General features: G+C 46.2%; 1 protein-coding gene across 10 annotated transcripts in view; it reads left to right on the forward strand.

Moving 5' to 3' along the window:
- Window positions 1-27,500, forward strand: part of LOC143119064 (plectin-like) — a 147,635-nt gene that overhangs the window by 18,228 nt on the left and 101,907 nt on the right. The window contains exon 1 of one of the 10 annotated variants that reach the window (XM_076280309.1): window positions 11,917-11,989. The exons of 8 other annotated variants lie outside the window; for them this stretch is intronic. In XM_076280309.1, coding sequence (XP_076136424.1) covers window positions 11,947-11,989 — 43 coding nt within the window. In that variant the 5' untranslated portion in view covers window positions 11,917-11,946. Of the gene's footprint in view, window positions 1-11,916; window positions 11,990-27,500 lie in introns of those variants that run through there. One more of the 10 variants, XM_076280308.1, reaches the window with a different exon arrangement.

The raw sequence follows: 27,500 nt of genomic DNA on the forward strand, positions 1-27,500 counted from the left end.
CACACACACACACACCACAACACACACACACACACACACACACACACACACACACACACACACACACAACACACACACACACACACACACACACACACACAAACACCCTTTATGCTGGATTACAGTAGCGAGAGCCAGAGCTCCCATGTGTGTTTAGTGTACTAAACTAGTGTTGTTTCCTGGGCTCACAGCTGGCTGTGGGTTAAAGCTTCTGTTATGGTGTATGTGTGTGTGTGTGTGTGTGTGTGTGTGTGTGTGTGTGTGTGTGTGTGTGTGTGTGTGTGAGAGAGAGAGAGAGAGAGAGATTGATCTGGTATATATGTGTGTGTGTGTGTGTGTGTGTGTGTGTGTTTCATTGTATTTGTGTGACCATGGGGTGACAGTATCTGTTAAATTGGTAAATGTGTAATGCTAGTGCTTCTTGGGAAGATGACAGCCACACACAGGCATCTGCGGTGCTGCTTAGCACTGCGTACGCACTGATCACAGACAAGGGGAATACAAAGTGCTCTCCCTATTAAGGGGATGTCTGAGGGCCCATTGTGAGACACTCACTGAAACTTGCCTTTACTGGATGTTGGTTGTGTGTGTGTGTGTGTGTGTGTGAGTGTGTGTGTGCGTGCGGAGTTCTCAGAGAAAGTTGCTCCCTTTTTTAAAAAATGCCATTGTGTCAAGAGGCGTGAAATGAAATCCCCACCTAATTTGGTTTAGCGTATAGGAGAATGTCCATCTGGTGAAGAAAGAGGACTCTGTCATAGACGAACAAGCCTCATTTGATTGGGACTTTTGTTTTACATGGAACCCTGCCCAGCAACAAGCCGAGTGTACAGCCAGTAGCTCATGGAAAGCATGTTTCCGCTCGTCAAAGTGCTCACAGCGCTCTGCCGGCCCCTCATCTCTCTTCTGTAAAACACTGTTACTGTGAAAACGAGCCGCGTGGTATTTTTTGGGCTTGAAGTGTGACTGGTCCTGGAAACCAGTTGGAAAATGGTGTGCCTGAGAGCGAAATTACATAAATTAGCTTGAGTTTCCCCTGGGATCAATAAAGTATCTATCGATCTATCTATCTATCTATAAATACTTTGTTTTGAATAATGAATAATGATGGATTGATGTTAGTATGATGGGGGTTCCAGGAAGAGATTGTACAAACAGATAGACAGAGAAAGAGAGAGAGAGAGAGAGAGAGAGAGAGAGAGAGAGAGGACACATTGTCAGACAGAAAATGACATTCAACCAATAAATGAATAAAAGAACAAACAAATGAATGAATGAATGAATGAATAAATGAATGAATGAATGAATGAATGAATGAATGAATGAAAAAAAAAACAAATGAATGAATGAATGACTGAATGAGAGGAGACGTGCTGCTAGTGATCAGGCCAGATCTGACGTGTATATGTGACTGCAGCAGAGAGGCACGCCAATACAGGCAACTGGAGCCTGGGCATGACTGAGTGACCACGTGGGACAGGAATGTCACGGCAGGTCACCCAACACAGCTGCTGCAGGATGGAGAGCACACACACACACACACACACACGGGCGCACACGCTGCACACTCACACGTACACACACATATGCACGGACACACACACACATGCACGCACACACACACACACACACACACACACACACACACACAGGTCTGTTGGCCAAGCATCTCCACCCCCCCCCCCCTTACACAGCACTTCAAAGATGCACAATACGGTCTGGTTTCAGACAAAACAGGGACATTCCATCTAAACTGTGGCTATGCCAGTTATTCAGGAATTTCTCCTATACCCATTATTCCCCTGAGCATGAAATAGCAGCATGCCTCCCAGTTTAACCACCGACTCAGACTTGGCTAATGAGTGACAGTAAATCAAGACTCATCTGTGCTGTACACTTAACTAGCCAACGGTAGTGGCTCCTTTGCACACTATTATCAGATATTCATCCTGATAAATAAAGTAGCTGTCAGATAGAGTATCCAGTGAGCCATGTCCTGGCTGTCGCTGGTGTTGTGCTACCACCTCTGCGGTAATGCCCCACCCCCACCCCCCCCACACTCACCCAACCCTCACCCCTAGGGATCAATGCTGACTCGCTGGAAAACTGCCTGTTTGTTGCTTTAACCCACCGTTCTAAACGCACCGCTAATTTTGGGCTTCCTGCTCTCGCTGCCATGTTTTGAGCTGGAGGTTTCGGCAGCATTAAAGAGTCGGAGAGCGGGCAGGAGCGATCGTGGCCCCCGTGGGGTAGGAAACGAAACAGTCCTGAGCTTTTTTGTAATCAGTGAAAAGGGAGGGCTGATTAAATCTTGTTATTTTTCTTCGGGGTGTTTTTCTTGGCTGGCATGAGGCCAGACAGGCTCCCCTATCGTGAGGAAAAATGTCAAAATTAAAATGTGGCTACTGTATGCACTCACACTTGGTATCCTTTTGCCTTAGCAGAGGGTGTGTGTGTGTGTGTGTGTGTGTGTGTGTGTGTGTGTGTGTGTGTGTGTGTGTGTGTGTGTGTGTGGGTGGGTGTGTGTGTGTGTGTGTGTGTAACAAATCGCCCATAATGCAGGAGGTAGATGTAGATTTCTTTTATTTGCAGTCAAACCAGACAACCAGCGAACTTGCAGCAGTGTTAAAGCCAAGAGTACACAAAAGATAACAAAACTACAGTCTCAAACTGTTTAGAGAACAGAGCAGAGGACAAGCTCAAAACCAAGCAAGGCTGTGTGTGTGTGTGTGTGTGTGTGTGTGTGTGTGTGTGTGTGTGTGTGTGTGTGTGTGTGTGTGTCTGTGTATTAAACCTGAAGTGCCTGTTTAACCTACAGTACACTAGTTTATTTTGGCCTCCCTCCAGGTGTAGTATATGGTGTTGTAGTATCCACAAGCATGTGTGCCTTCAAGGCCACTGGCATTTGCAAGCTTTTCCGCCGTGGTGTTGTTATCCGGGTTTGCTCTGGTACCTAGAGAGAGGGTGTGTGCAGACATACGAGTTCCGTAGCCGTCAGCTAAAGCCTTTTGCTGTGTAACAGTGGTTAAAGTAACCAAACCACCTTGACTTGAATGAATAGGAGGAATTTCAGCAATGTCACCTTCTCTCTCTGGGGCTTTCTCAATATGAGATCATACATGTATGTGTGATACTGTTTACCTTTTCACACTTCCATTGGTCCTTCCATGAAGGGCACTTTATTTTCAAATGTTATTTCCTTAGGTGTTTTACAGATGACAGATTCCAGGGCAATGGTTGTGTAAATTCTGTCAGTGCCTCTGTAAGTTGAACCAACCTAGGGCCTTTCTTTTTGCTCATTCTGTCACTACCAGTTTAACAACAGAACAGCCAACACATACAGAATTGATTCTCAATCTAAGTTTACAGTAAAATATACATCATAGTATAGTATAGTATAGTATAGTATAGTATAGTATAGTGTAGTATAGTGTTTGTATAGTATAGTATAATATAGTATAGTGTAGTACAGTGTAGTTTAGTTTAGTATAGCGTAGTATAGTATAGTATAGTATAGTGTAGTATAGCATAGCATACAGTAGTATAGTATAGTAGTATAGACTAGTATAGTATAGTTTAGTTTAGTATCGTATAGAATAGTATAGTATAGTATAGTATAGTACAGTTTTCTGTATAGTAATACATTATTGTGTTGTATTGTATAGTTTAGTACAGTATCGTTTTGTATTGCATTGTATAGTAGTGGAGTGAGTATACTCAATAAACTACAGGATCTCCTTCTGGTGGTGCTTCCTAAGTGATTTGATATTTATGTAAAGTGTTCCACTGCCCAAGGCCCTACAGAGAAGTGAAATACCTCAAATGTTTACCCTCTGATGTTGGGTATGATGATGAGAATGATGTCAGTATCCCAAAACTCTATGCCGGTAATGTTCCATGAGTCAATGGATCACTGTAGTGTTAGTGTGAGGATGCAGCTCAAGCAGAACTCTGGTCCCTGCCAAGTCTGTGAGAGAGTGTAGAGGTATGGCAGGGTGCCTGTCATGTCTGTGAAAGAGTGTGGAGGTATGGCAGGGTGCCTGTCATGTCTGTGAGAGAGTGTGGAGGTATGGCAGGGTGCCTGTCATGTCTGTGAGAGAGTGTGGAGGTATGGCAGGGTGCCTTTGTGTTTAACAGGCTGCTGCCAGCTCTGGGTCTGATAGAAAAGTGCAGGGTGGCGGACGGCAGCAATAGCAGCAGTAGAAGCAGAGGCTCAGAGTGTTCCTCTCATGTAACTAAGACAATGGGGAAGATCTCTGGGTTTGGTTGTTGGACATCTGATGTAGCTAAGACAGTAGGGAAGATCTCTAGGCTGGGTGTTGGACGTCTGATGTAGCTAAGACAATGAGGAAGATCTCTGGGCCGGGTGTTCGTCTGATGTAGCTGAGACAATGAGGAAGATCTCTGGGCTGGGTGTTGGACGTCTGATGTAGCTAAGACAGTGGGGAAGATCTCTGGGTTGGGTGTTGGTCTGACTTATCTGAGTCGGTGCTAAAGATCTCTGGGCTGGGTGTTGGCCTGACGTACCTGCTCTTCTAGCAGTGCTGGCTGGCGCCTGCCGCCTGACTCCCTGGTTTAGTGTGACACTGCAGAGATAGGATAAAAATGTGCTGCAGCAACACAGGGTGACGGAGGCAGACAGGAGGAAGAGGAGAGAGAGGGAGAACAAGGAGAGGGGAGGAGGGGAGGAGGGATGGTGGAGAGTGAGAGAGCAAGGGTGATTGAACGAGAGAGGGAGAGGAAGCAGAGACAGTAAAACAGGGAGGGAGGCAAGAAATGTGTATGAATGCAGGGAGAGAGAGAGAGAGAGAGAGAGAGAGAGAGAGAGAGAGAGAGAGAGAGAGAGACCAGGTCATAGTTTTACCCTCCCTGTATTGCTGTTGATCAGCAGCAGAGACTGTGCCGAGGTGTTTGTTTGGATTATCGAACACATGTAAGGTGATCGCCTGAGCAGGTGGCATGTGCCAGCCTGAGGAGCCGTCTGAGAGCTCTGCCATGTTGGTGGTTTGTCGGCCGTGTGCCCTACATGGCTGCAGTGCTATCTGGACTGGGAGATCCACTACAGAGCCCTGGTCTCTGGGGAAGCCCACTTGGCAAAGAGCGCATTTCCAGCTTTGTGTTAGCATCTTGTTTAAACCTCCCAATGGCATTCAGATATACCCTCCCTTCTTGTTCTCTCTCTCTCTCTCTCTCTCTCTCTCTCTCTGTCTCTCTGTCCCTCTCTTTTTTATTTCAAATTTAAAACATGCTTAATCAGCACTTCTTGATTATGAAAATGTGGTTAATAATGCATATGGCCAACATCTAGTGTATTATTAATGTGTATCATTAAATGCAAGTTCTCATGTTTGGTCAACTATTTCAAGCTCAATTGTGCATGATAAATCAGTAATTTTCAATACATTTAATCTCCAGCTGTGTGTGTGTACCAAATATTTTCTTACATTAGCTGGCCCAAACGCTGAAGCAGGCTGCTTAAAGAACAGTATTTTCTATAGACATGTTTGAATTTGTTTTGAGTTTTCTGCTCAAGAAACTTCATTGAGTAGTGTTAGCACAGCCCCTAGTGGATTCTCATCCGTACAGCAGCAACACAAATCCAGCAGGAACCAAGTCCAGCAGGAACCAAGTGCTTTTCTAGGCTTCAGTGTTTGGATTTGACTTGTTGCCCATTTCTGGATAAAGTGAGATAAGAAGGTGCCATGCCAGTGTCAGTCTCCCCCATTTCTTTCACTGAGTCGTAATTAAAGGTCCTTATCTGTGTTGGTACTGTTGGACGAGGGAAACTCCCATCACCCTCCCCTAACCTTGTCTAGAGAGACAGCATTATAGTTCTCCTTCACTAATGCGTGGGCTTGAGTTGACACACATCCCCCATGATTCCCAGCATTCCTGAAACAGGATGCGCGTGTTGGCCCTGCCAGACACTCTACCCTCCAGGTCAAAGTGCGCTGCCTGCACTCCCTGTACTGTTGCGGAGCAGCTGCAAGGTCCTGCCCTGTCAACATAGGAAACAGCACCGCTGAGTGCCGAGCATCTACCCCCACACCCCCCATTTTAGGAGCAGTTAGGCCGCCAGGACTCTTTAACGACAGAGTGACCGTGACACTGGTCGAGCCAAGGAGGCATGTGGTATTAATAGCACAAAGTTAAGTAACAGGGTTCTGTGGTATTTTCAGATATTCTTTTTTTTTTTTTTTTTTTAAGTATATTTTTTGGGCTTTTTGCCTTTATTCGGATAGGACAGTGAAGATAGACAGGAAGGAGTGGGAGAGAGAGATGGGGTGGGATTGGGACATGACCGCAGGCTGGACTTGAACCTGGGTCCCCGTGGGCACTTGGACCCGTACATGGTATTGACGCTGTAGCCTGTTGCGCCACAGCGCCCCCTGTATTTTCAGATATTCTAAGGAGGATTGTGTTTGTTGTTGAGTTATATTTGTTGTGTGTGTGTGTGTGTAATGTAATGAGGGTAGGAGTTACTGAATAATTCAACTGACGATCTTAGAGGGTGTTATGGTAGGGATGAAGTAGCTTTTCTGCAGTATTGTTGATGAATTTATTAGTTAGTTATTAAAATTGACTGTCAGCTCTTGAATCCTTCTCAGTAAATGTCAACAAAATATAAAGGATGTGTGATTAGAAAAGTGCATTTGAGTTCAGACAATAGCTAGGTGAATTTCTATCAAAACATGCTTTATCTTAGGCCAATCTCAATAGAAAAGGAAACTCAAACATACTTGTATCCTGTGTGGTCAAAGTGTGGTATTTGTTGGAGTTTTAACAGTAGCAGGAAAATATGTGTTTTGATTAAGAAAAATTTTGTGCCAAACCAGCCCAGCCCAAAAGCACAAGCACAAGCACAAGCACTCACTTACACACACACACACACACACACACACACACACACACACACACACACACAGACACACGCACAAAACACACATACACACACACACATACACACACACAAAACACACACACACACACACACACACACACACACACACACACACACACAGACACACGCACAAAACACACACACACACACAGACACACAGACACACAGACACACACACACACACACACACACACACACACAGACACACAGACACACACACACACACACACACACACACACACACACACACACATTCACTCCTGGGTGAAATTCACTCCTCTGCTGACTCTGTGTGAGGTCCTTGGCCTCCACACAACAGCAGCCCTAATTCTCCAGTGCTGTATTTGTACAGCCAAGCACACATGCCGCTGGTGGCCATGGTTAAGGAGTATGAACATAAGCATTATGCAGTCTGCTAATTACAGGCTTGGCTGTGTGAATGAACAACGTACACCAAAATATCCATGAGACCTCTTTTTCAACTCTGCCATCAAGAATGAAATAGCTTCTCTCTCTGTCTGGGATATGGATCACCGGAGTGCATCAGCCATCACACCTGCACTTGTGTGGCTGTAGAGGGAGGGAGGGAGGGAGGGATGCCACTCGTGGTGAAACCCCTGCCTCAGCAGCACTGAGAGCTGGGCGGATGTGTCTCCTCTCCACCACCACCACCCCCACCACCTCCACCCCTATCCCTGTCCCTACCTCTGCCCGTCCAATTTAAGCTGGCACATTTTGCAGAGATTTATGGGGCCCGGTGACCTCAGGGAGTTGGAATGTTTGTCCGGACTTCCACAGTGGGGCTATTGGACGGTGGTGCTGGCCCAGGGCCCGAGCCACTGCCCTCAGGCTGGGGAGAGAGAGAGAGAGGAGCCATAGGGTTGGTGGAGCTAGTGAGGGCCTACTGCTGTGGGTCAACAACAGAGTGGTATCCACTCTATACTGACCTCTGCAGTGGCTTTATGGCTACAAACCGAGAAGGTTTATTTTCTTATTTCATTTTATGAAAACAGAAATATGTTTTAATAAGGCAAGAGTTATCAAGAGATGTTTCCTGTAGTAAATGTCCTGTAGCAAGTCCTTTCCACTGTGTAATGTGTCATGGGCGTTATGGTGTTCTGTTGTGCTCTCCATGGGAAAAGCTCTAAACCTCACTAAAGAGTGCTGCAAATGAGGACCAAAAGAGAGGATGAGAAACAGGAGGACACAGAGCCTGTGTGGGCCAGCTGAGCCCCTTCTATGCCCAGCCCAGCCCAGCCCAGCCCAGCCAAACCCATTCCAGCGTGCTGACCAAGAGAGCTGCTGATGTGGAGGATTCCATCAGCAGGTGTTAATGCAGCGCAGCGTTGACATTTGTGTTAGATAGGGGACTCATAAACTCCCACGCCGACAGCCACTTCCCTCTGTGTGGAGCGCCTTGTAAAACCTCACAAAGGCAAACAGCTGCAGAATAACAGCTCAACCTGAACTAGCCATGGTGAGCACAGCGCCGCTATAGGTCGGTCCCACGTCTAAGTTGCGTCAGAGACATAAATGTCTGAATGGCAGGAAGCTACTCCTCTGTCTTCTCCAGTGACCAGCCTGTGGAAAGAATGCCTTGTGATGTGAATTTAGGCTGGCTTGAAATGTGTGTTGATTCTTGTTGTACAGTATAGAGAAGCTGTTAATTCTGTGTAGACAGCAATGCACAAATATAAAAGGAAGACGTTGGCTCTATTCCAGGAGGGAATGTTTGTTTGTCTTGAACAGTGACCCTCTAGTTTGAGTAGAGGACTTGTATGACAAACAGTGGACAGTTTTACGATTTGGAGGAACACACACAAGAGGAAGTGCACGGAGTGACGGACAGAGAAAAAGAAAGGCAAATAAACATCCTACACGCCTTTGCCATTTATAACAAACCATTAGCTGACAGCAGCCTGAGTCATCCTCCTCAGTTAGAGAGGAAGCCTGAGAGTTCAGCAGGTCCATGTTAGGTCAATCAGGGTTAGACATTTGAGACCTTCTTTACCAGTTTAAATGTGGGCCTACTGACACTTTATCCTGTACAGATATTCTTAAAAACATAGTGAAACACACAATCATTAGATTAGATGCGATTACATTAAATATTATTGTCATTTGGCAGAGTACAGGTACAGAGCCAATAAAATGCAGTTGACATCCAACCAGAAGTGCAAAAGAAGCATTAAATAGATACCAAAGTGCAGGTTGAGTACAGTACATATATGTATATTGCACAGGTTTATGGGCAGGTTATGGAATATAATAAATAAATAAATATATTGTGCAGTTTTTGGGTGTTAGCAGTGCAAGGACATTGATGAAACAGTGCAGGAGTAAATGTAAACAGTAAATGTAAATGTAAATCATGTTTGATTAGCTGCCTAACTGCTGTTCATCTGTACATCTGTATTGATAATTGCTACAGTATGTGTATAGCATAACTAGACCGCATTCACACGCTGATTCATCTGTGGTTATTTAAGCTTAGATGAGAATAGGCCAAAGCTGTTAGGAATCTAATCACTTTGCCGACTTGAGAATCAATTGGCACAGCTGAGTGGATTTCCTTTGAAGTATTGTCTTGCCTTAAGCAGTGATTAAACCCTCATGTAAAACAGTCCAAATGTAATAACTAAATGCTGAGGCACATACAACAAGTTCAGGTTTTAAATAGATTTAAAGTGCATTTATGTTTATATTGTCTTGCAGTAGCTTTAAAACGATTATTTTTTATTGTCTCTCATGCTACTGAGCACAAACACCAGCTACTGTAAATAAAATAGATTAACTGTAGCTCACTTGCATTCTTAACAAAAAATAGGTCTGCGGAGATGCACATGGCCAAGGTCCAAATTCATTAAAGCTGCAACGTGTAGGTTAAATGAGTTTGACAACAAACTTTTTGGTGTCTCATTTCTTCCTCTCTTCAGTCCAGTTCATTGGCAGCATTTTCATTTTTGACTGCACATAATGTCCTTTAGCATCAGTGTTAGAGGTGAAAATGTCACGACTGTGTGTGTGTGTGTGTGTGTGTGTGTGTGTGTGTGTGTGTGTGTGTGTGTGTGTGTGTGTGTGTGTGTGTGTGTGTGCGTGCGTATGTTTGTGTTTGTGTCCTTGTGTGTTCACTCTGTTTCCTGAACACAGCCCTTGGTTCCGAGACAGAGATGAAGTGAGAGGAGTGTGGACGCGAGTCTGAAGCGGGGTGAGCCAAGTCAAACAGACTCAGCTGTAGGGGCATTTGGGTTTGCGCTTGTTGTTTCCATTGGCTACCCTCAGGTGTGCAGGAATGTCAGGGCATTGTGAGGTGGTTCAAATGAGGAAGCAGACGGCAGCGCAGGCCTTGGTTCCACCCAGAGGTCAACTTTGCTAGCCAGCTTTCGGCTGCGTTCGTTTTGGAGAATGAATGTGTTGCCAGACTTTTTACTCCGTCCCCAGATAACTCCAGTGTCAGACGTTTCCTCACACTTTGGCTTGTTACGCAAAAAGAGGAATACTATCTGTGACTTTTGTGACAGTGCAAAACCCAGACAAGGGTGGCACAGACCATCCTGTTAAAGTACTCTTCAATGAATACTCTTGAGGTCCTAACATGTTGTTTCTCCATTCTTGCTCTCTGCCATCAGATTTCATCAGCTATCAGCCTCCTTATTACAAATCCAAACTCTGTCAAAGACTTCTGCTCTATCAACAATGTTCCTGTTTTGACAGATATGCTTACAAGGTGGCCTCAGCCTCAGACAAAGTGTTTTGTCATGTTTTATTTCTCATTAAAGTCTGGTATGCTGATGACATTGTGATGACACTCTGGGAAAATGTCCCACTGACTAATTGAGATGGTGAACTATCAAAGCAACCCCCTGCTGCTTATTTATGCTAGGTTCATGTGAACTATGCAGAGAATGTCTGCAATGTCTTGTGTCTTCTATGTGTGGAGGGAGATGGAGGCGGGAGCTTGTGTGTGTCTTCAACACAGCCCACTGGGACTTTTCAGCTGAAGAGATGCGCTCCCACTCTCCCCGAACTCAGACATGCCTTCAATGATCTTTGATCTTCTGCCTCAGTAGCTCAGAGACAGAGATTTATACGTGCAGAATTGGACTAGATTTTCACAGATTTGTTTTCAATAAAATAGATCATATTTTGATAGACTGCTTGTATTGGATACGCTTTCATATGACTCCCATGTGTTGTAGAGTTTACTCAAGTTGCCCTCTTATTATTTACTCTTGACAGTGATGGAGATCCCATTCCTCCCCCCAGGGCAAGTGCTCTCCTGTCTGCGTCCCTTTGCCCTCCATCCCTCCTTTTCTCTTGCCTTTCTCTACTTAATCTCTCCCTTTCTTATCCAGCTGCTTCATTTACCTCTTGGCATTCCTAGCATCCCGCCAGCGAATCTGGTTACAGTGCTGCTGTCAAGGCATTTGCATGGTTCTCCTGACGAATGTTTTGGTGGAGCCGTGTGCTGATTGGCCCGGGGGAGGAAGAGTCGCGGGCTGGTGCTCCGCTGCGATTCGCCGAGGCTCCAGCTCCTTTGTGAAAGAGCTGGGTCCTCTTTGGGTGGAGGAGGATGAGGGAGGTACAGGCTGGGGAGGAGTTTTCTACAGAGAGATTCCTGTGTGTGTGTGTGTGTGTGTGTGTGTGTGTGTGTGTGTGTGTGTGTGACTGTGTGTATGTGAGCGTGTGTGACTTGAGTATATGAGTGGAAGGCAAGTGGGATAATCAGACAGTGGCTAGCCTGCTGATGAGAAGCAACACTGTACTCAGAAGAGAAAAGATTATAGTTGGAAAAGCAGCCAATCAGACGGAAAAGTACAGGAAGGACGGGAGAGACACAGAGGGAGGGAGAGAGAGAGAGAGAGAGAGAGAGAGAGAGCTGCATCCACCTGCATGTGGCTCACTCATCAGTGCTAAGGGGGAGAGGCACACACAGAGGCTGTCATCAGCAGAGTCCTTAAGAGAGAGCTCATCTCATCTAAACACAGCACAGCACAGCACAGCACAGCACAGCACAGCACAGCACAACACAACCAAGAGCCATAGCCATGGAGTGCAGGTCCATACAACAGGAGATCACATCTCTCAAAGGTAAACTCTCTCTCTCTCTCTCTCTTTCTATCTCATTCATTCTTCTCATTCACTATCTCATGTAATCTGCGTTTGTCACTCGGTATTGAGGGAACAAGGTTGTTTCTAGTTTGGCAACTTCTCTCATCTAGCATACCTGTGCAGCGGGACAGGGGCGTTTTTGTGGGGCTGGACGGAGTCGTCGCTCACCTCACACACCCGGTTTTGTTCTGCTGCATGGGGTGCAGAGGTGGGGGGGGAAGCATGTTTTTGTGTTTGGAGCTCCTGGCAGGGGATGACTGGAGGGGAGGGTTGCCCCGGCAGAGGCATTGTTTGCTGAGCTGCGGCGGAAGTGTGTCCAGCACTCTGGCTTTACCGCTGTTTGTGTCTGAATTTGTGTGCGTGTGTGTGTATACGCATACATTAGTGTGTGTGTGTGTGTGTGTGTGTGTGTGTGTGTGTGTGTGTGTGTGTGTGTGTGGGGGGGGGGGGTGGTGTATGTGTGTGTGTTTGTGTGTGTGTGTGTACGCATACATTAGTGTGTGTGGCATACATTTGTGTGTGTGTGTCTGTGTGTGTGTGTGTGTGTGTGTGTGTGTGTTTGAGTGTTTGTGTTTCCTAAAGTTTTAAAAGAATGCCGCTGTAAAGGAGAGGGTCCCAGACTGAAGGCAACGTCTTGCCGTTTTTCTGTTAGTGTCAATGGCACCAAGACACCTATTTGTGGCTTCTTGTCATAAAATGTAACTTTACTAAAAATTTCCCTCCCATTGCCAATAATGGACCCAGACTTTCATGCTCTCCTTGATATACATACATAAAGCCCCAGCCCCATATCATGACAATGATGACCCTCTGTGTTATCCTAGAAAAGGGGCAACTACTGTATAAAGACACGTGACACGTGACACATGACGTGACATTAAACACTGTTACTTACTGTTACACATGACCTTAAACACTGTTACTTTTATGAATTTCTGGGCAGTCTACCCCTCACATCCTCTCATGCCCTGCCTGCCTGGTTGTGGAGCTGGTGAAGTGTTAATAGAGTACGCCTTTAGAGTCTAAAGCTTAAGCAGTCTAAAGTTTAGACTGTTGGCCAAGTCTCCAACAATGAAGCCCAATGAAGTAGCGCTTCTGAATCAGATCGCAGGTGTTGAATACTTGTTATATGCCTCATTTCTACCAGTTTTGGCAGGGTTTGTTGTTTGAATTAGTTTGTGCTGTGAAAGCCCTTTCCCCTTTGCCGGGAAATGTTCAGAATGAAACACAAATTCTTTCACTTGAGACATGTGCTGAGTGATGGATAACTAATGCTTCCATGGTGATGCTGATGATTGATTGTGATGATGATGAGGAGGAGGAGGAGGAAGGTGAAGAGGAGACTTTGTAGGATTTTACTAATTGAGGTGATGTAATGTTTGTAAAGGTGATGTGCTGAGTTTGATAGATTGCCTGAAATGACCTTATGAAATTCCATCTCACAGAAGCACCCATGAAACTGACATCTCTCCCGTTTGTGTGAATGGGGTTGCTATGGCACTGAGTGCCCCAACAAATGTTAACAACTGTCCAGTGTGGACAAATTAATCTTACTCTGTGACAAGACACGTTAGCCACTGTCTAACCACAAGGGATTCAGTCCCTGAACTGAGTGGTCAGTCATTTCAAATGGGGCCCATTAAGACATGGCCAAAGCAAGTCAAGTTGACCAAGCAATGCAGTCTGACGGCTGATGGACATCAAACCCTCAGTGTGATCTTAAGTACCATTTTCACAAGTAATATGCAAAGCTGGGGAAGGATTTAGCGTTCCGACGCTAACAGGCGGTAAGATATTGAGTGCCGCCAGAGTGCTAGATTCAGACTGTGGCTCTGAATGGACGTCTCACGCCATGAGGCCTGCCGGCAAGATTGGGGCTGCTGATCTGATTTTCTCCAAGTCACAGCACTGGGAAATTGCTGCCGGGCCTTTTGGCCAGAGAACCGCGGGGCTCCAAGATCACGCATTACAGTAATGGAGAGATGTCGGCCCTCTTGAGTCTCCGCCAGTCTCCAGCAGCGATCAATTCCTGGTCTGTCTGTGGGAATGTCTTGATATAAACTCCCTTTAAACTTCAGTGGGTCTTTTGATGCAGACTGATTTAGTCTCTGTTGCATGACTTTGCAATATGACGGGCCTTTGACCGATGCGCTTGGCATCAGAGCAAGACAAATCTAGTGAGAAGGTGTTCCTTGATTTACAGGCCACAGTAGGGCAAGGTCAAGGAGCTTGGATGCCACTGTGGAAAGTATGAGAAGGTCTGTATTGTTCAGGAGTTGTTGTCCTCCAACAAGAGGATGGAGGGTTTTGGAGTAGACGAAAGAGAAGAAAGCAGTGACTGTAAGCAGCCTTATATGTGAGGTCCATTGAGGGGACAGATCAAATGAGCGCAAATGGGCATGGTGGAGATGTGGCCTCCTTTTGCAGGTCGATAGACTGAGCAGATCTCTTACACTGGGAAATAAAAGGAGGCCTTTCAGTAGAGAGGGGAGAGAGAGAGAGAGAGGAAGAAAGAGAGGGAAAGAGAGACAGAGAGAGAGAGAGATAAAGGAAGAAAGAGAGGGAAGGAGAGAGAGAGAATGAATGCGAGAGAGAGATAGATATGCATTTAATTGAATAGCCTGCTGTATTACAGACGCTGCAATCCAGCCAGGTCAGGAGAGAAATTCAGGTCTTTCTTGTATTGCACAACTGCAACACACACACACACACACACACACACACACACACACACACACTCATACAGTACATAGGCTCTCTCTCTCTCACACACACAGAGACACACATGCACATGCACACGCACACATGCATTACACACACACACAAACACACACATTCTCTTTGTATCCCTTAGCACACCTTCTAATTATGGCCTTAAGGGAGCCGTATGATTGCTGAGGAAATGACGGCGTGACCCGCAGGATTCACCTTTTGACAAAAGCTGTACAGTATCTTCATGTATGAAAAGCAAACATGCCCAGACTTAGTAAATATGTAAATATGAAGCTTACTCTTTGACAAAATTGTGCATGTCTCCTTTAGGAGACAATAAGATTCACAATATTTACTATGACAGTGGAGACAAATGTATTACGAATGGAATTGGGATTATATGGGTCAAATTGAATGAACTTGTAAAGATTTTATTAGAGTTGTTACGTGTTATTATTAGTAAAGTTTGTAAAACTTTGTTGAGGTTCATCTGCCCTGTAGCACATCACGACCCAAGTCATAGCAGCCACTCTTCTCCTGACCATCATGTGTCATCCATCCCTGTGGCTCACTCTCTGTAGACCCCTGATCTCTTTCCCTCCCTCACACTCTCTCACTGAGGGAATGGTCAGTTATTAGATGGGGAGGGAATTCCCTGGCTTTTTTACGCCTGCGGTTTGGGAAAGTCACCGTTCACATTCCCAGTCTTCCTGTCAGAGTTTCCCACTTGAGTTTCCGTCACCAGCCATCGGGGCCCTGCCCTGATTTCCTGTCTACTGGAGTGTACTACGCACACGGCTCAGAGCAGCGTGACGGAAAAATAGTGTGTGTGTGTGTGTGTGTGTGTGTGTGTGTGTGTGTGTGTGTGTGTGAGAGAGAGAGAGAGAGAGAGAGAGAGAGAGAGAGAGAGAGAGAGAGAGAGAGAGTGTTTTCCCCCTTGTTTTACTCTAATGGTGATCATGGGGTCGTTGGCAGCTGGTCAAACACGTAGACACATAACACATGGCCACGGGCACTGACAAGCACACACACACACACACACACACACACACACACACACACATACACACTCACTTATACACACTTACCTAATACACACACATACATACATCCTGCACACATCATGCCCTTCCTAATATGTACACCCATACATTGCCCTTAAGAGATTGTCATAGAGTATCTATATTTGGAAGAGTTGAAATGGAACGATTTCGAAGAGCAAGACTGCATCCCACTCCTGATACAAACCATCGCTTTTCTATCCATCAAACACATCCATCTACATTAGACATGTCCATTATAAGCTAATAGTGTGCAAATCTGGACTCACAGTCAACTGTGACACCTCTTGTCTCATCTGGAAAATGGGAATACCAAACGCCTTGTTACCATTTTGTCAGTCTCGGTCCGCGAGCGCCATGACCCAGTTTCTCTGTGGACGTCAAGGCCGTGCACGGTTACAGTGTGCCAGTTGTTTCCTCTGCCTAGTCCAGTGATGGGAGTAAAGCCCTCCTTAATGCCCTCCTTAGTGTCCTTCGAGTGAGCCATTCACTCACTCACTCACTCGCCAGACAGTGGGAAGGGACACCCAAATGCGGCAGCTGGCTGCTTTACTAGCTAAACAGATCCATGTGTGGTGTTAAGCGAGCCTGGTACCCAAAGTAATGGAAAGCCCTTAAAATAGGGCGGGAGAGCTTGAGAGCAACTTCAGATGTGTGGGAAAAGGCTTGCTGGTTGTGTTTCGGGGGTGTATGTGAATCCCACTGATCTTCCCAATCCATTTCTGTCTCTTTCTCTGTCTGTCTCTCTCTCTCTCTCTCTGTCTCTCTTTCTCTCTCTCTCTCTCTGTCTCTCTCTTTCTCTCTCTTTCTCTCTCTGTTTCTTTCTCTCTTGTAGTCCCTTTATAAGTGGTTATCCTTTCATCAGTCCCAATGCATGCAATGCATAGCATCCATCTCATGATGGGACCAACAACACAAATGCATAGTGGCCATTACTTGGCCAGTGGGCGCATCGTCCATTCAGGACTCTGACAATTACAAGGCCCCTGGTGGAATTCCAGACATACGTATGATAATCACAGAGCACAACAGAGAGTGACTCACGCAAGTTAAAACCATAGGCATCAAGTCATTGTCATAATGTAGTCTGTGGTGACAGTGTGTGTGTAGACATGTTTTATTGTGTGTTAGTGTGAGTGTACAGTAAGTGTGTGCGTCAGAGAGTCTTCAAGGAAGTTCCGTCAGTCAATTAGTCAATGTGTTTTTGTGTGTTTTTGTGTGTGTGTGCCCCAGGATTTTACACTGGGGTGCTGTTTTTCCATCTGGCCCTGTGCCCACCTCACACACAGACACACACTTACTCACACACACACACACACACACACACACACACACACTGACTGATTAGTTGAGCACAAAGGTGTGAGGATGGCATGCCAGAACCGACAGGGCAGCATCTGGGTCAGCTGACCCGGGGGCCCACGCTGATCTCATCGCCTGTCCCGTCCCCACTCCCTCCCTGACCACGCCCACATCCACCAATCAGCTGCCCTCCTCATGGGCCACTTTCTAGAGAGGATGACACCAGCTGACCCCCCTCATCCTGATGCATTGTGGTGGCAAAACACTGGGAGGTTTGAGTGGCCCTGTTCTCACCTCTGCATGGTTATCTAAGTTCTGTGTGAATTTTCCATTGCACGGCCCGAAAACATGAATAAGAGAAGAAATACCACTGTATGTTTCATGAGGGCAGGGGGACATATTCCTCACAGTGTGTGTGTGTGTGTGTGTGTGTGCTGTATGTACGTATTTGGTTATTGAATGTGCTCCTGTGGCTGGAGAGAAAGACTGCAAACAAAGCCAGGAAGGAAGACAGAGGGGGGGAATTTGTGAAGATTGCGGAAATTCTGTTTACTGGTATGGAATCTGTTCATTGCTGATGAAAGGCCACTGCTCTTGTTTACCACATCAGAGACTGCTCCACTCTGCTCTGCTCTGCTGATATGATCCCGTGTAATTCAAGAGGCCATCCAGACATAACAACTCTGAGTCTGTGTAATACAACAGGCTATATCAGCTCTACTGTAACCCCCCCTCCACACACACAAACACACACACACACACACACACACACACACACACACACACACTGGGTTTCTGTAGTATGTCTTATATCAGCAGATACCCTGATGTTAATAGTTGTACATACCCCCCCCCCCCCACACACACACACACACACACACTCACACATACACACATACACACACAGAGATATATGCACACTCACACACTGCAATTCTGTGGTCTGTCAGTCTGTCATCAGCATAACTATATTGGGTTGAAAAGCTGAACATTTTAAAAGGTTTCATTAGAGCGAGATGTGCTGCACTATAAATGAGAATTTGCTCTGCGCCAAACCATGCCAAGCTAAGTGAGAAGACAGCGTAGGTGGCCAAGCATGTTCCTGTCGGCTCCACTGAGTCCCATAATCCCATGTGCTAATGGCAGAAGTATAATTAACTTAAGCCAGGTTTTTATCAGGTGAATGGATCTTAGGAGTTTTGAACAGAACAATGAGTGGCAGCAGCATTGTCTGTGTGTGTGTGTGTGTATGTATGTGTGTGTGTGTGTGTGTGTGTGTGTGTGTGTGTTTGTGTGTGTGTGTGTGTGTGTGTCTGTGTTTACTCTGTTGAATTGGATAGGCCTGGTGTCTCCTGTTTTTTTTTTTTTTTAATGGCCAACTCCCATCTTCTGGGAATCCCATCAGCCCTCTCCCCACAGTGGCAAAGGTCAGAGGTCAGGAGGGATGGGAGTAGCCCTGCATGGAGTGGGCTGTCCCTGATGTCACCGCAGATAACCCAGGCCTAATGTTTTCCTCTTTTTTATTCTGCCTGGGAAGGCTGTCCTTTGTCAGTGTCTGACTGCTGTCCAGGGAGACGTTTAAGCCTGCATTCGTTATGTAATATCCTGCTTGCACCACATGAAAGTAAAAGAAGAGACCAAAAGTTGAGCGTAATTATTTTTAGCATCAGTTTATAAGTGTAGAAGGACACTGCTTCTGTATTACACACACTGAATTCTCAATTTCTGCTTTTAATGACATAATTTAGTCAATCTTTAGCCTGTAGTCATCAATGATTAATTGTATTGGTTACTGAGTGAACATGTACATTTATGCACAGAAATGTGCCACGGGGTCATTGGCTTTGCATGACTGATTTGGCGAGTTCAAACACAGTTCCCTATGTTGTTGAGATCTGAAGCTGCCAGCCTCCTCCTTTGGCTGCCTCCTCTGATTGGTCATTGGAGCTGACCCACTCAGCTGGGCCCCAAGTGACACAACACCTCAGTTGTAATCTCCCACTGCTACTCCAAAAGTGATTGTGTTCCTCAGGAAGAGTCAAAGATTAGTCCATGCCTCTCTGCCCTGCGGCATTGCTGGCCAGTTCAGGGGCTAGGTGGTCCTTCCCTGGGGCGGCAGGGAGGCTACTGCTGAAGCTGCTGATTGTTTTTGGAGACCGAGACTCAGCGGTTTAGTTTGCAGCCATAAGCAGGCTTTGTGGGGGGATTTGGGCAGGGTCAGTTGATCCGAAAGCTCTCCATGCTTATTACAGGACACCCCCCCCCCCCCCCACACACACACACACACACACTCGTAATGCTGGGAGTGTGTGGCCCTTCCTCAAAGCTTAAAGAAACTTTTCTGGGACAGAATTAAGGGAAAATTTTGTCACTTTTTGCCTCAATATTTCCTCAGTATATTATGTAGCATTGCCCACACATACAGTATGTTCTTCGTCTTCTTTCGGTTCTTATGGTAAAGATGGACCCTTTACTGCAGCATGCTTCCTTTTCCTAACAAACCTCCTCCCTCTCCTGTCAATCATCGGTTACTGTATGACTTGCAGTGGCCTTAAGGTTAATCATTGACTGCAGTCCAGCTCCACCTTCCGTGTACTCCACCTCCTCCACCTGCTTCCCATTACGTAGAGTAATGCTTCATTCCTCAGGTGTCTCCGATCCACACAGTGATTTATCAAAGCTCACATTTCCCACAGTTTTGTATAATTCTCCTTCAGTGTACAGTAAGTGCACTGCGTTTGTGTATGTGTGCTTGTTTGTATTGTTTGTGTGTGTGTGTGTGTGTGTGTGTGTGTGTGTGTGTGTGTGTGTGTGTGTGTGTGTGTGTGTGTGTGTGTATGTGTGTGTGTGTTGTTGTTGTTGTTGCGTGTGTACTGTGTACTGTACCACTGTGTTGTCTTCACACAGACTAATTCAGTGAGATGGCTTGGCGGTGAGCCAGGTTTGTGTCTTCTCTGGAGCTGCCAGCTCATTTGAACCCTGTAGGCTGTAGACTAAGCTACAGTAGAGCATTGTAGCGTGGGAAGCCATGGGCTGCGCATACCACACAGTGTGCTTTATCTGGACACCATGACCACCTTTGTTGCTTTTGTTTGCCATGCCTCTCTGCTAATGTGTTTACAAACAGTTTAAGGAGACTTTCATGTGGAATGTTGGTGTTGAACACTTATAATAAGAAGCACTCACACACACACACACACACACACACACACACACACATACACACATAAACACACACACAGGTTAAGTACATGCACTCACATGCAGGTAAGCACACACACACTCACCTGCGCTCACACTCACACCTTTACCCCCTCCTCCCATGCACACAAATGCACATTAGGAACACACACAAAGTACTGTGGGAAGGGCACCATAAACCTGAGAAGGAGGGAGGGAATGCTCATTCTGAAGATCTACAAAGCGTGACGTGTGGGATTGAGACAGACAGAGAGAGAGACAGAGAGTGAGAGAACAAGAGAGAGAGGGCGAGAGACAGAGAGTGAGAGAGAGAGGGGGAGAGAGAGAGAGAGGAGAATGAGACAGTGAAAGAGGAAGAGACTGAAAGTACGACTAGCGGCAAAGTTTGCCTGAAGCTAGACTACACCGTGCAGAAGCAGCTACTGCAACTCCAAAGGTCTGTTCCACTGCTTGAACATGATGACCTCTTACTTCTCAGACAAAGGTAAGCTGGCTGATTGTGTAAAAGGTACAAAGTTAATGCCGCAGCCACAGACAGCAGATAAAAGCGAGAGAGAGAGAGAGAGAGAGAGAGAGAGAGAGAGAGAGAGAGAGAGAGAGAGAGAGAGAGAGGGAAAAGGAAAAAAGGGAATGAATGCGAGGGAAGACAACAGTTCTGAGGGGAGAGCAGGTGCTCTGTACAGAGAAGCAGGGACCAGGTCCGTGTGTAGAGGCAGCTAGCAGGCTAGCAGTGCTAACTAACGGACTAACACAGAACAGGTGGCCGTCCTGCCGCAGGGTCCAGCCTGCACTCCCTCCGCCTGGGTCTGGGTCCTGGCCAGCAGTGCAACAAAGCTCGCTGGAATTTAATAACTCAGCTTTATCACAAGTGCTCTGTCTGTTCACTGCAGGCTGTTGTTTTTCTCTACTTGAGTTGTGCCATGGAAGGGCAGACTCTGTTTGGAGATCTCAGCATCTCTCCTTACCTGGTCTTACATACACACGCGTGGGATTGAGGAACCCCTCTCACACCGTTCTCTCTCTGTGCTGTAAACCTGTTTGCATTTACTCACAGTATGGTGCACAGTATGAGTATGCACACAGTTTTCACACAGTTTTCACACAAAGTTTCAAAGCAGGTTGTTTGTGTTTGTGTTCAGTTCCTAAAGCAGGAATCCAGGGAGTGATTTGAGGTCGTATTGTTGTCCGGTCATTTGTTGACCCATGTAAGGTTTACATGTTATGGTCACTGGCTGTATTTCTGTGCAAAGCTTTGCAAACACGCCAACATGATTGCATGTTGCGTAGATCTAGCATTGGTAAGAGGAAGTTGTTTTGTCGCGTTTCAGTGTGATTGAGAAGTCATTCTGTACGGAAGTTCATCCTGTATGTTTTTTCCACCTGGGAGATGTAAAGCATTCTAGCACATCCTGCATTCTGGGCTATCCATGACATACCTGGGAGAACTAGCACATCCTGCATTCTGGGCTATCCGTGACATACCTGGGAGAACTAGCACATCCTGCATTCTGGGCTATCCGTGACATACCTGGGAGAACTAGCACATCCTGCATTCTGGGCTATCCGTGACATACCTGGGAGAACTAGCAAATCCTGCATTCCAGGCTATCCATGACATACTGTACCTGGGAGAACTAGCACATCATGCAATCCAGGCTATCCATGACATACCTGGGAGAACTAGCACATCCAGTAATCCAGTTTCTGCCCTCTGGCTCCTTTACACCTCACATCTTTATCTTAGACTATTTTCTTAGTCTTAAGACAGACAGCTGCTTCTCTGCACAATGTTGCTGTATCATACAGTGGAATCATTTTGTATGATACATTTTATTAGGGTGTCTTTGAGTCATTGTCTCATTGGCAGTAAGGGCACATTTTCTTTACATGTTTTCTGTTCAATTCTGTCCTAGAAAAAAACTAGACCCTTAGGAAGCCATTGTGTGAAATAGACCTTTATGAAGATGTTCCATTTGTCACTCTCTCCCTAGGGTTGTATATCTCATTAATTCAAATAGATGTCATTAAGTGTAATTACTGACAACAGTGGCCAACAGTGATTGCCTTCAGTAGGGATGGTCTACAGTGGCTCCCTCCTTTGGGGGTATTTTAGTACAGGGGGTGGGTGCGTGGGCGGGGGGGGCGTTGACATTATTAGCGCTGGTGAATAGAGTCCTTTAATGTGCCACTGAGTGGGTAGAGAAGGCCAGAGGCCAGTGTTCTCTGTCAAAGACAGAGTGTAACTCAAAGACCCCCTACACTCTGCCAAGGAAGCGTGTGACTGTGTGTCTGTCTGTTTGTGTGCGTGTGTGAGTGTGTGTCTGTCTGTAGGGCCCTGGTTTACGAGGCTGTCTGTGCATGTGCCAGGGCTTTGTGGTGCTGTTGCCCGTGGTGAGGCACCAAACAGAGGATCCGCAGACGGCAGGATTGTCTGTGACAGCGCTGGCTAGACTTGACAGTGAGCCGGAACTCTCACTCTCTCTGAGAGAGAATCTATTTGTTGTGGCTATTTGTGTGTGTGTGTGTGTGTGTGTGTGTGTCTCTGTGTTTGTGTGTGTGTGTGTGTGTGTGTGAGAGAGAGAGAGAGAGAGAGAGAGAGAGAGAGAGAGAGAGAGAGAGAGAGAGAGAGATGTCTGTTGTGTTTGACCAGTGGTGGGTGGCTATGGTGGTTTCCACCAGTGTCCCCGTGCTGGTGCCCAGACGGCTGTCTTGCCCTGTGAGCGCCTGGTGAGTGGAGTCTCATGCCGCCAGGACAAGAGCCGCTCTGTTTGTGTGTCTGTCTTTGGGTTGCTGGAAAGACTCTCATCCGTCTGACAGGGAGAGAATGACATGTGCCTTTCTGTGATGGAAGACATCCATCTTACCTTTCATCAGTATGCATGCCAAAGCCAAAACACATGGATTGCAGTGTGATTGTGTGTGTGTGTGTGTGTGTGTGTCTGTGTTCCGAAATTGCTTCGACATAAATCAGAACCACTCAGACCATGGGCATCCTCTCTGTGTCATTTCTGGGCTTTTGTTATTCTGAGGAAATGTTCCCTCCCTGGAATGTTCCAGGTTGCCCCCCTGAAGTGTCTATCCATGTGGAGTTCTGTCTGCCCAGACACTGGGCTTTGTCTGGGAGGACAGTTCTACAGTCCCTCAGTCCTAGTACTGTTTCTTTCTGGCAGCTGACCAGCCCATTCCAACTACACTCACACGTCTGCTCAGACTGCCCTAATGACTCTTGGGTCTCTGTCCCCGTCTGACATTTCTCTGTTTTGTCCATTCAGTTCAATTTCAGTTTCAAAAGCTTTACTGGAATGTCAGTATTAAATGGCCAAAGTATTTACTACGTGTATAACAACAAAAGTTGTTAAAGGTACAGTCTGTGACTATGGTGAGAGGTTGGCATGGTGATTTTTCCACTCAACAGCCAATCAAATTCCCTCCCTTTTCGTTCTCCCGAAGTAACGTTTTGATTAGCACTTTTAATGAGTGCACACACACTGTAGACAGAGTAGTGTTGAGGAGCAATTAATTCAATTTTATCAAAGTTGTATTGAATTGAAATCACGGACCTCACTTTTAAGGGCTGGTAGAAATTCCAACTGCAACTATTTGCAATCAATCACTATTCCCCGACTCCTTCCAAACTCCTCTCCTGTCCAAAGCAGTTCTCTCTGCAGAATGCTCCATTACAGTACATGCCACAGACAGCGCGGGATCAAGCAGCTTCCTTTCCTCTCCACTGTGTGGGGTCGCTGGCTTTCATCCCCACCAGTGTGGCCTGACCAGTCACACCACCTTCTCAGCATCTCACCGTCCAGTGATGGGTGTGAATGTTGTGAGTCTAATGTTGCCCTGAGGGCCTGTGGGCTTCATGACTGCCATACCTCCCATCTCCCTCCGTGGAAGCGAAGGCAGCAACACCTCACACGCTGCTGACAGGTGCCTGCTTTCTTCCCTGCAGGTCCGTGCCCCCCCCACCCCCCGTCCCCCTACATGGTCAATGTGCTTTGCCCAGCCTTGAGCCTCATCGCTGGGTTAGGTTTCCTGCTTGGTGAGGTGGCTCAGGTTTAAGTGTTGGACTGTAGTTTCTGACATTGAGAGGGAATGCTACTGTATGCAGGTAATGTGCGGTTGAGGAGTCATAGCCGGGGGATGACGGGGATGTTGACAAGCCACATGTGGAGCCGCTATGGGTGCACATGTTCCGGAGGGCGAATGGTATTTATGGACCAATGCCAAACTTAGAGGAGGGCCTTTTCCCTCTCCTCTCCTCTCATCTCCTCTCCTCTCCTCTCTCTCTCTCACTCTCTCTCTCTTTCACACCCTACCTCTTGCTGTCTTTCCTGCTCTCTCTCCATCTCTCTCTGAAAATTTCATGTGATACCCAGAGAATCCCGGGGCCCAGGAATGCGGCACCTAATGCCTTGATTTACTGCGGTCTTCTCTCCTTTAAGTTTGTCACCCGTGTATGTGTGTGCGTGTGTGTGTGTGTGTGTGTGTGTGTGTGTGTGTGTCTGTGTGTGTCTGTGTGTGTCTGTGTGTGTGTGTGTGTGTGTGTGAGTGTCTCCTTTGACTTTCACATAGACTAAATTCTGTGTATGCCATAGTGGCCTGGACTCTGCACTTGGTTCAAATGATATGATCCTATTTTTGGCTAGTTGCAGTAAAAGAGACTGTTCGCGGTGCATGTTTAAGATGCCTTACAAATCACCTGTGTCAGGTGGAACAATGAAAACCATTCATGTGCCGCTGACAATGTCACTGGCTCTGTGACCACTAACCAATGGTCAGTCCAGTATAATGTCCTCTTAATATCTACTTATGTTTAAAAGCAGGAAATGTTCTTTAACAGTTTAATCCGTTTACTGTTTAGCATGCAGTGCTTGATCTGTTCGACATGTTGTTTGTCCGAACGCTCAGTAGGTGGTGCTGTTGTAAAGGTTACTGAGCTCAGCCCCAGTGTCAGGTTTCAGCTGTGTGCTATTGATCTGTCACCAGGGACCAGAGCTGCTCTCCAAGCACCAGTAAAATGCCTCTCACGCGAAGCCCAGATGGGGCAGGCTCTGTCGGTTCCATCAATCAAACTCACCCCTCCACCCCCGCATGCCTCCACCTCCTCTTCATCCTCCTCCTCTTCCTCCTACTCTCTGCAGGGCTCTCTCATGCATTGTTCAAAAGTTTAAAGGTTTAATAGTGTGCAGTGAATCCCAAGATTTGGGGTATGAATTATATGGAGGCTTTTGTTGGAGAGACTCTTGAGTTCCTAAAGCTGAGAGCTTTTTTCTGGGTACTGTTTTTTTTTTTTTTGGAGTGGTGCATGTGTGCACCCACATCACGTCGGTAACAAAAAACATATCCAACTGTTTTTTTTTGTGTGTGTGTGTCTTTGTTTCCCTTTAGCCTCCAGTCATTTCAGCATGTGAAAAGCACATGTCGGGTTATATTTATGAGATATCTGGTGATGTATTTTTCATTGTGTTTTTCTGTGTTTCTCTCTCTGTTGCAGGTGAGTCACTGGTATTTCCCAGCCATTTTTATGCCTTTCTTTTGTGGGACGGAGCTTCAGAATCAGTAAGATCTGCATTACATTACATTACATTACATAACATTACATTACAACACACTCTTTTTTCTCATCAGATGAGCACAATGGGACTCATGGTATTCACTTGCAAACATTATGCTGTGTTTATGTTTTAAGATGATGTCACGTTATTGTAAGAGATAATAGTTGCCTCTTGCACAGAGGAATCTTATACTGTTTCCTATCCTGAGGTGCTCACACCCTTAGACATCAAATGACAGCTTTTGATGTTGATGCCAACTTCTTCACAAGTCATTTGATCTGAAGTTCTACTGAATGAAAAACCATCCCGACTGAGAGAATGCTCTTGCCTAAAGCTCAGGGAAATGGAAGTTGATTCTTGCCTGTGTTAGGGGTTCTCTGGGATGACAACCCCCAAGTACATACCACCAACCCACCCAACCACTCCCAAGACACACCTAATTCCCTCCTTCTCCTACACACACACACACACACACACACACACACACACACATACATAGAAACACACTAACACACACATACATACCTTTAGAGACACACTACACACACACTTATAGAAACACATTAGACACACACACACACACACACACACACACACACACACACACACACACACACACACGCATGGTGTGTAAAACTATATGCATATAAATCACTCTGACAGCATCTTCAAGGGAAACTCTTTTTTTCAGCTTGATTTGAAAGAAAGTGAGCTCTCCCCTTGTGCTCCTGTGCAAGCCTCGACTTGCCCCCGCAGACCTCTCGCACACACCTCAGACTTTTCTGGAATTTAATACCGTGAAGACACAGTAGCACCTGGCCGTTACTGAAAAGGGAACCCCAAGCCTGTGAGGGACAAACCCCAAACCTGTGAGGGACAAACCCCAAGCCTGTGAGGGACAAACCCCAAACCTGTGAGGGACAAACCCCAAGCCTGTGAGGGACAAACCCCAAGCCTGTGAGGGACACAACCAGCTCCACCTTCATGCTGACCGCAGACCTGACCAATAGCCACTTCACTTTGAAGGCCAGTTCACCTCTCACCCTGGGCCAGCATGTCACAACTCTCTTTATGGTTCCTCTGTGGTTAACCTGTGTGTCAATATGAGCAGCTGACACACAGGCACTCCTCAGTTTCTCTCACATTGTTGTCAGTGTCATATCAATAGGCTGGTGTGCTGTATGACGTGTTATATCTTTTTCTCACTGCAGCTGCACTCTTTGAGATCACAGTGCCTCTTTCATCAAGGCTATCAAGCCAAGTGTTAGACAATTCATGCTTGCAAACCCCTCAGTGTTTGCAGTAAGGGCGGAAGGGGGGGGGGGCATGGTCGATTGTTGTACCCTTACCAAGTCCTGTACAGCAGGTCAAATGCATTTTACACCTCATACGGTGGCCTCTTAGAAGTGAGCTATTCAACCTTTAAGTCCTTAAAGAAGGAAGTTTGTACTCTTGTGAAGAATGTGGTGAGATGTGACAAGCCAGGCATGACGCTGGGAGAGCAGCATGACATAGTTAGTCAGAGATGAAGTATTGAGCAAGCAAAAAAAAAAAAAACATGACGATCCTCATAATTGTGTCAAGGTTGAGAAGTTCCTTTAGGAACTTTTGGAGGAAGACATAGTGTAAGGAAGACAGAGAGAAAGAGAGAGAGAG

This window comes from Alosa pseudoharengus, unplaced genomic scaffold (genome assembly GCF_046254945.1).
Source record: "Alosa pseudoharengus isolate Yale_2024_CS ecotype anadromous, Long Island Sound unplaced genomic scaffold, YU_APseudo_1.1 YU_APseudo_1.1_scf_12, whole genome shotgun sequence".
Taxonomy (NCBI): Eukaryota; Metazoa; Chordata; class Actinopteri; order Clupeiformes; family Clupeidae; genus Alosa; species Alosa pseudoharengus.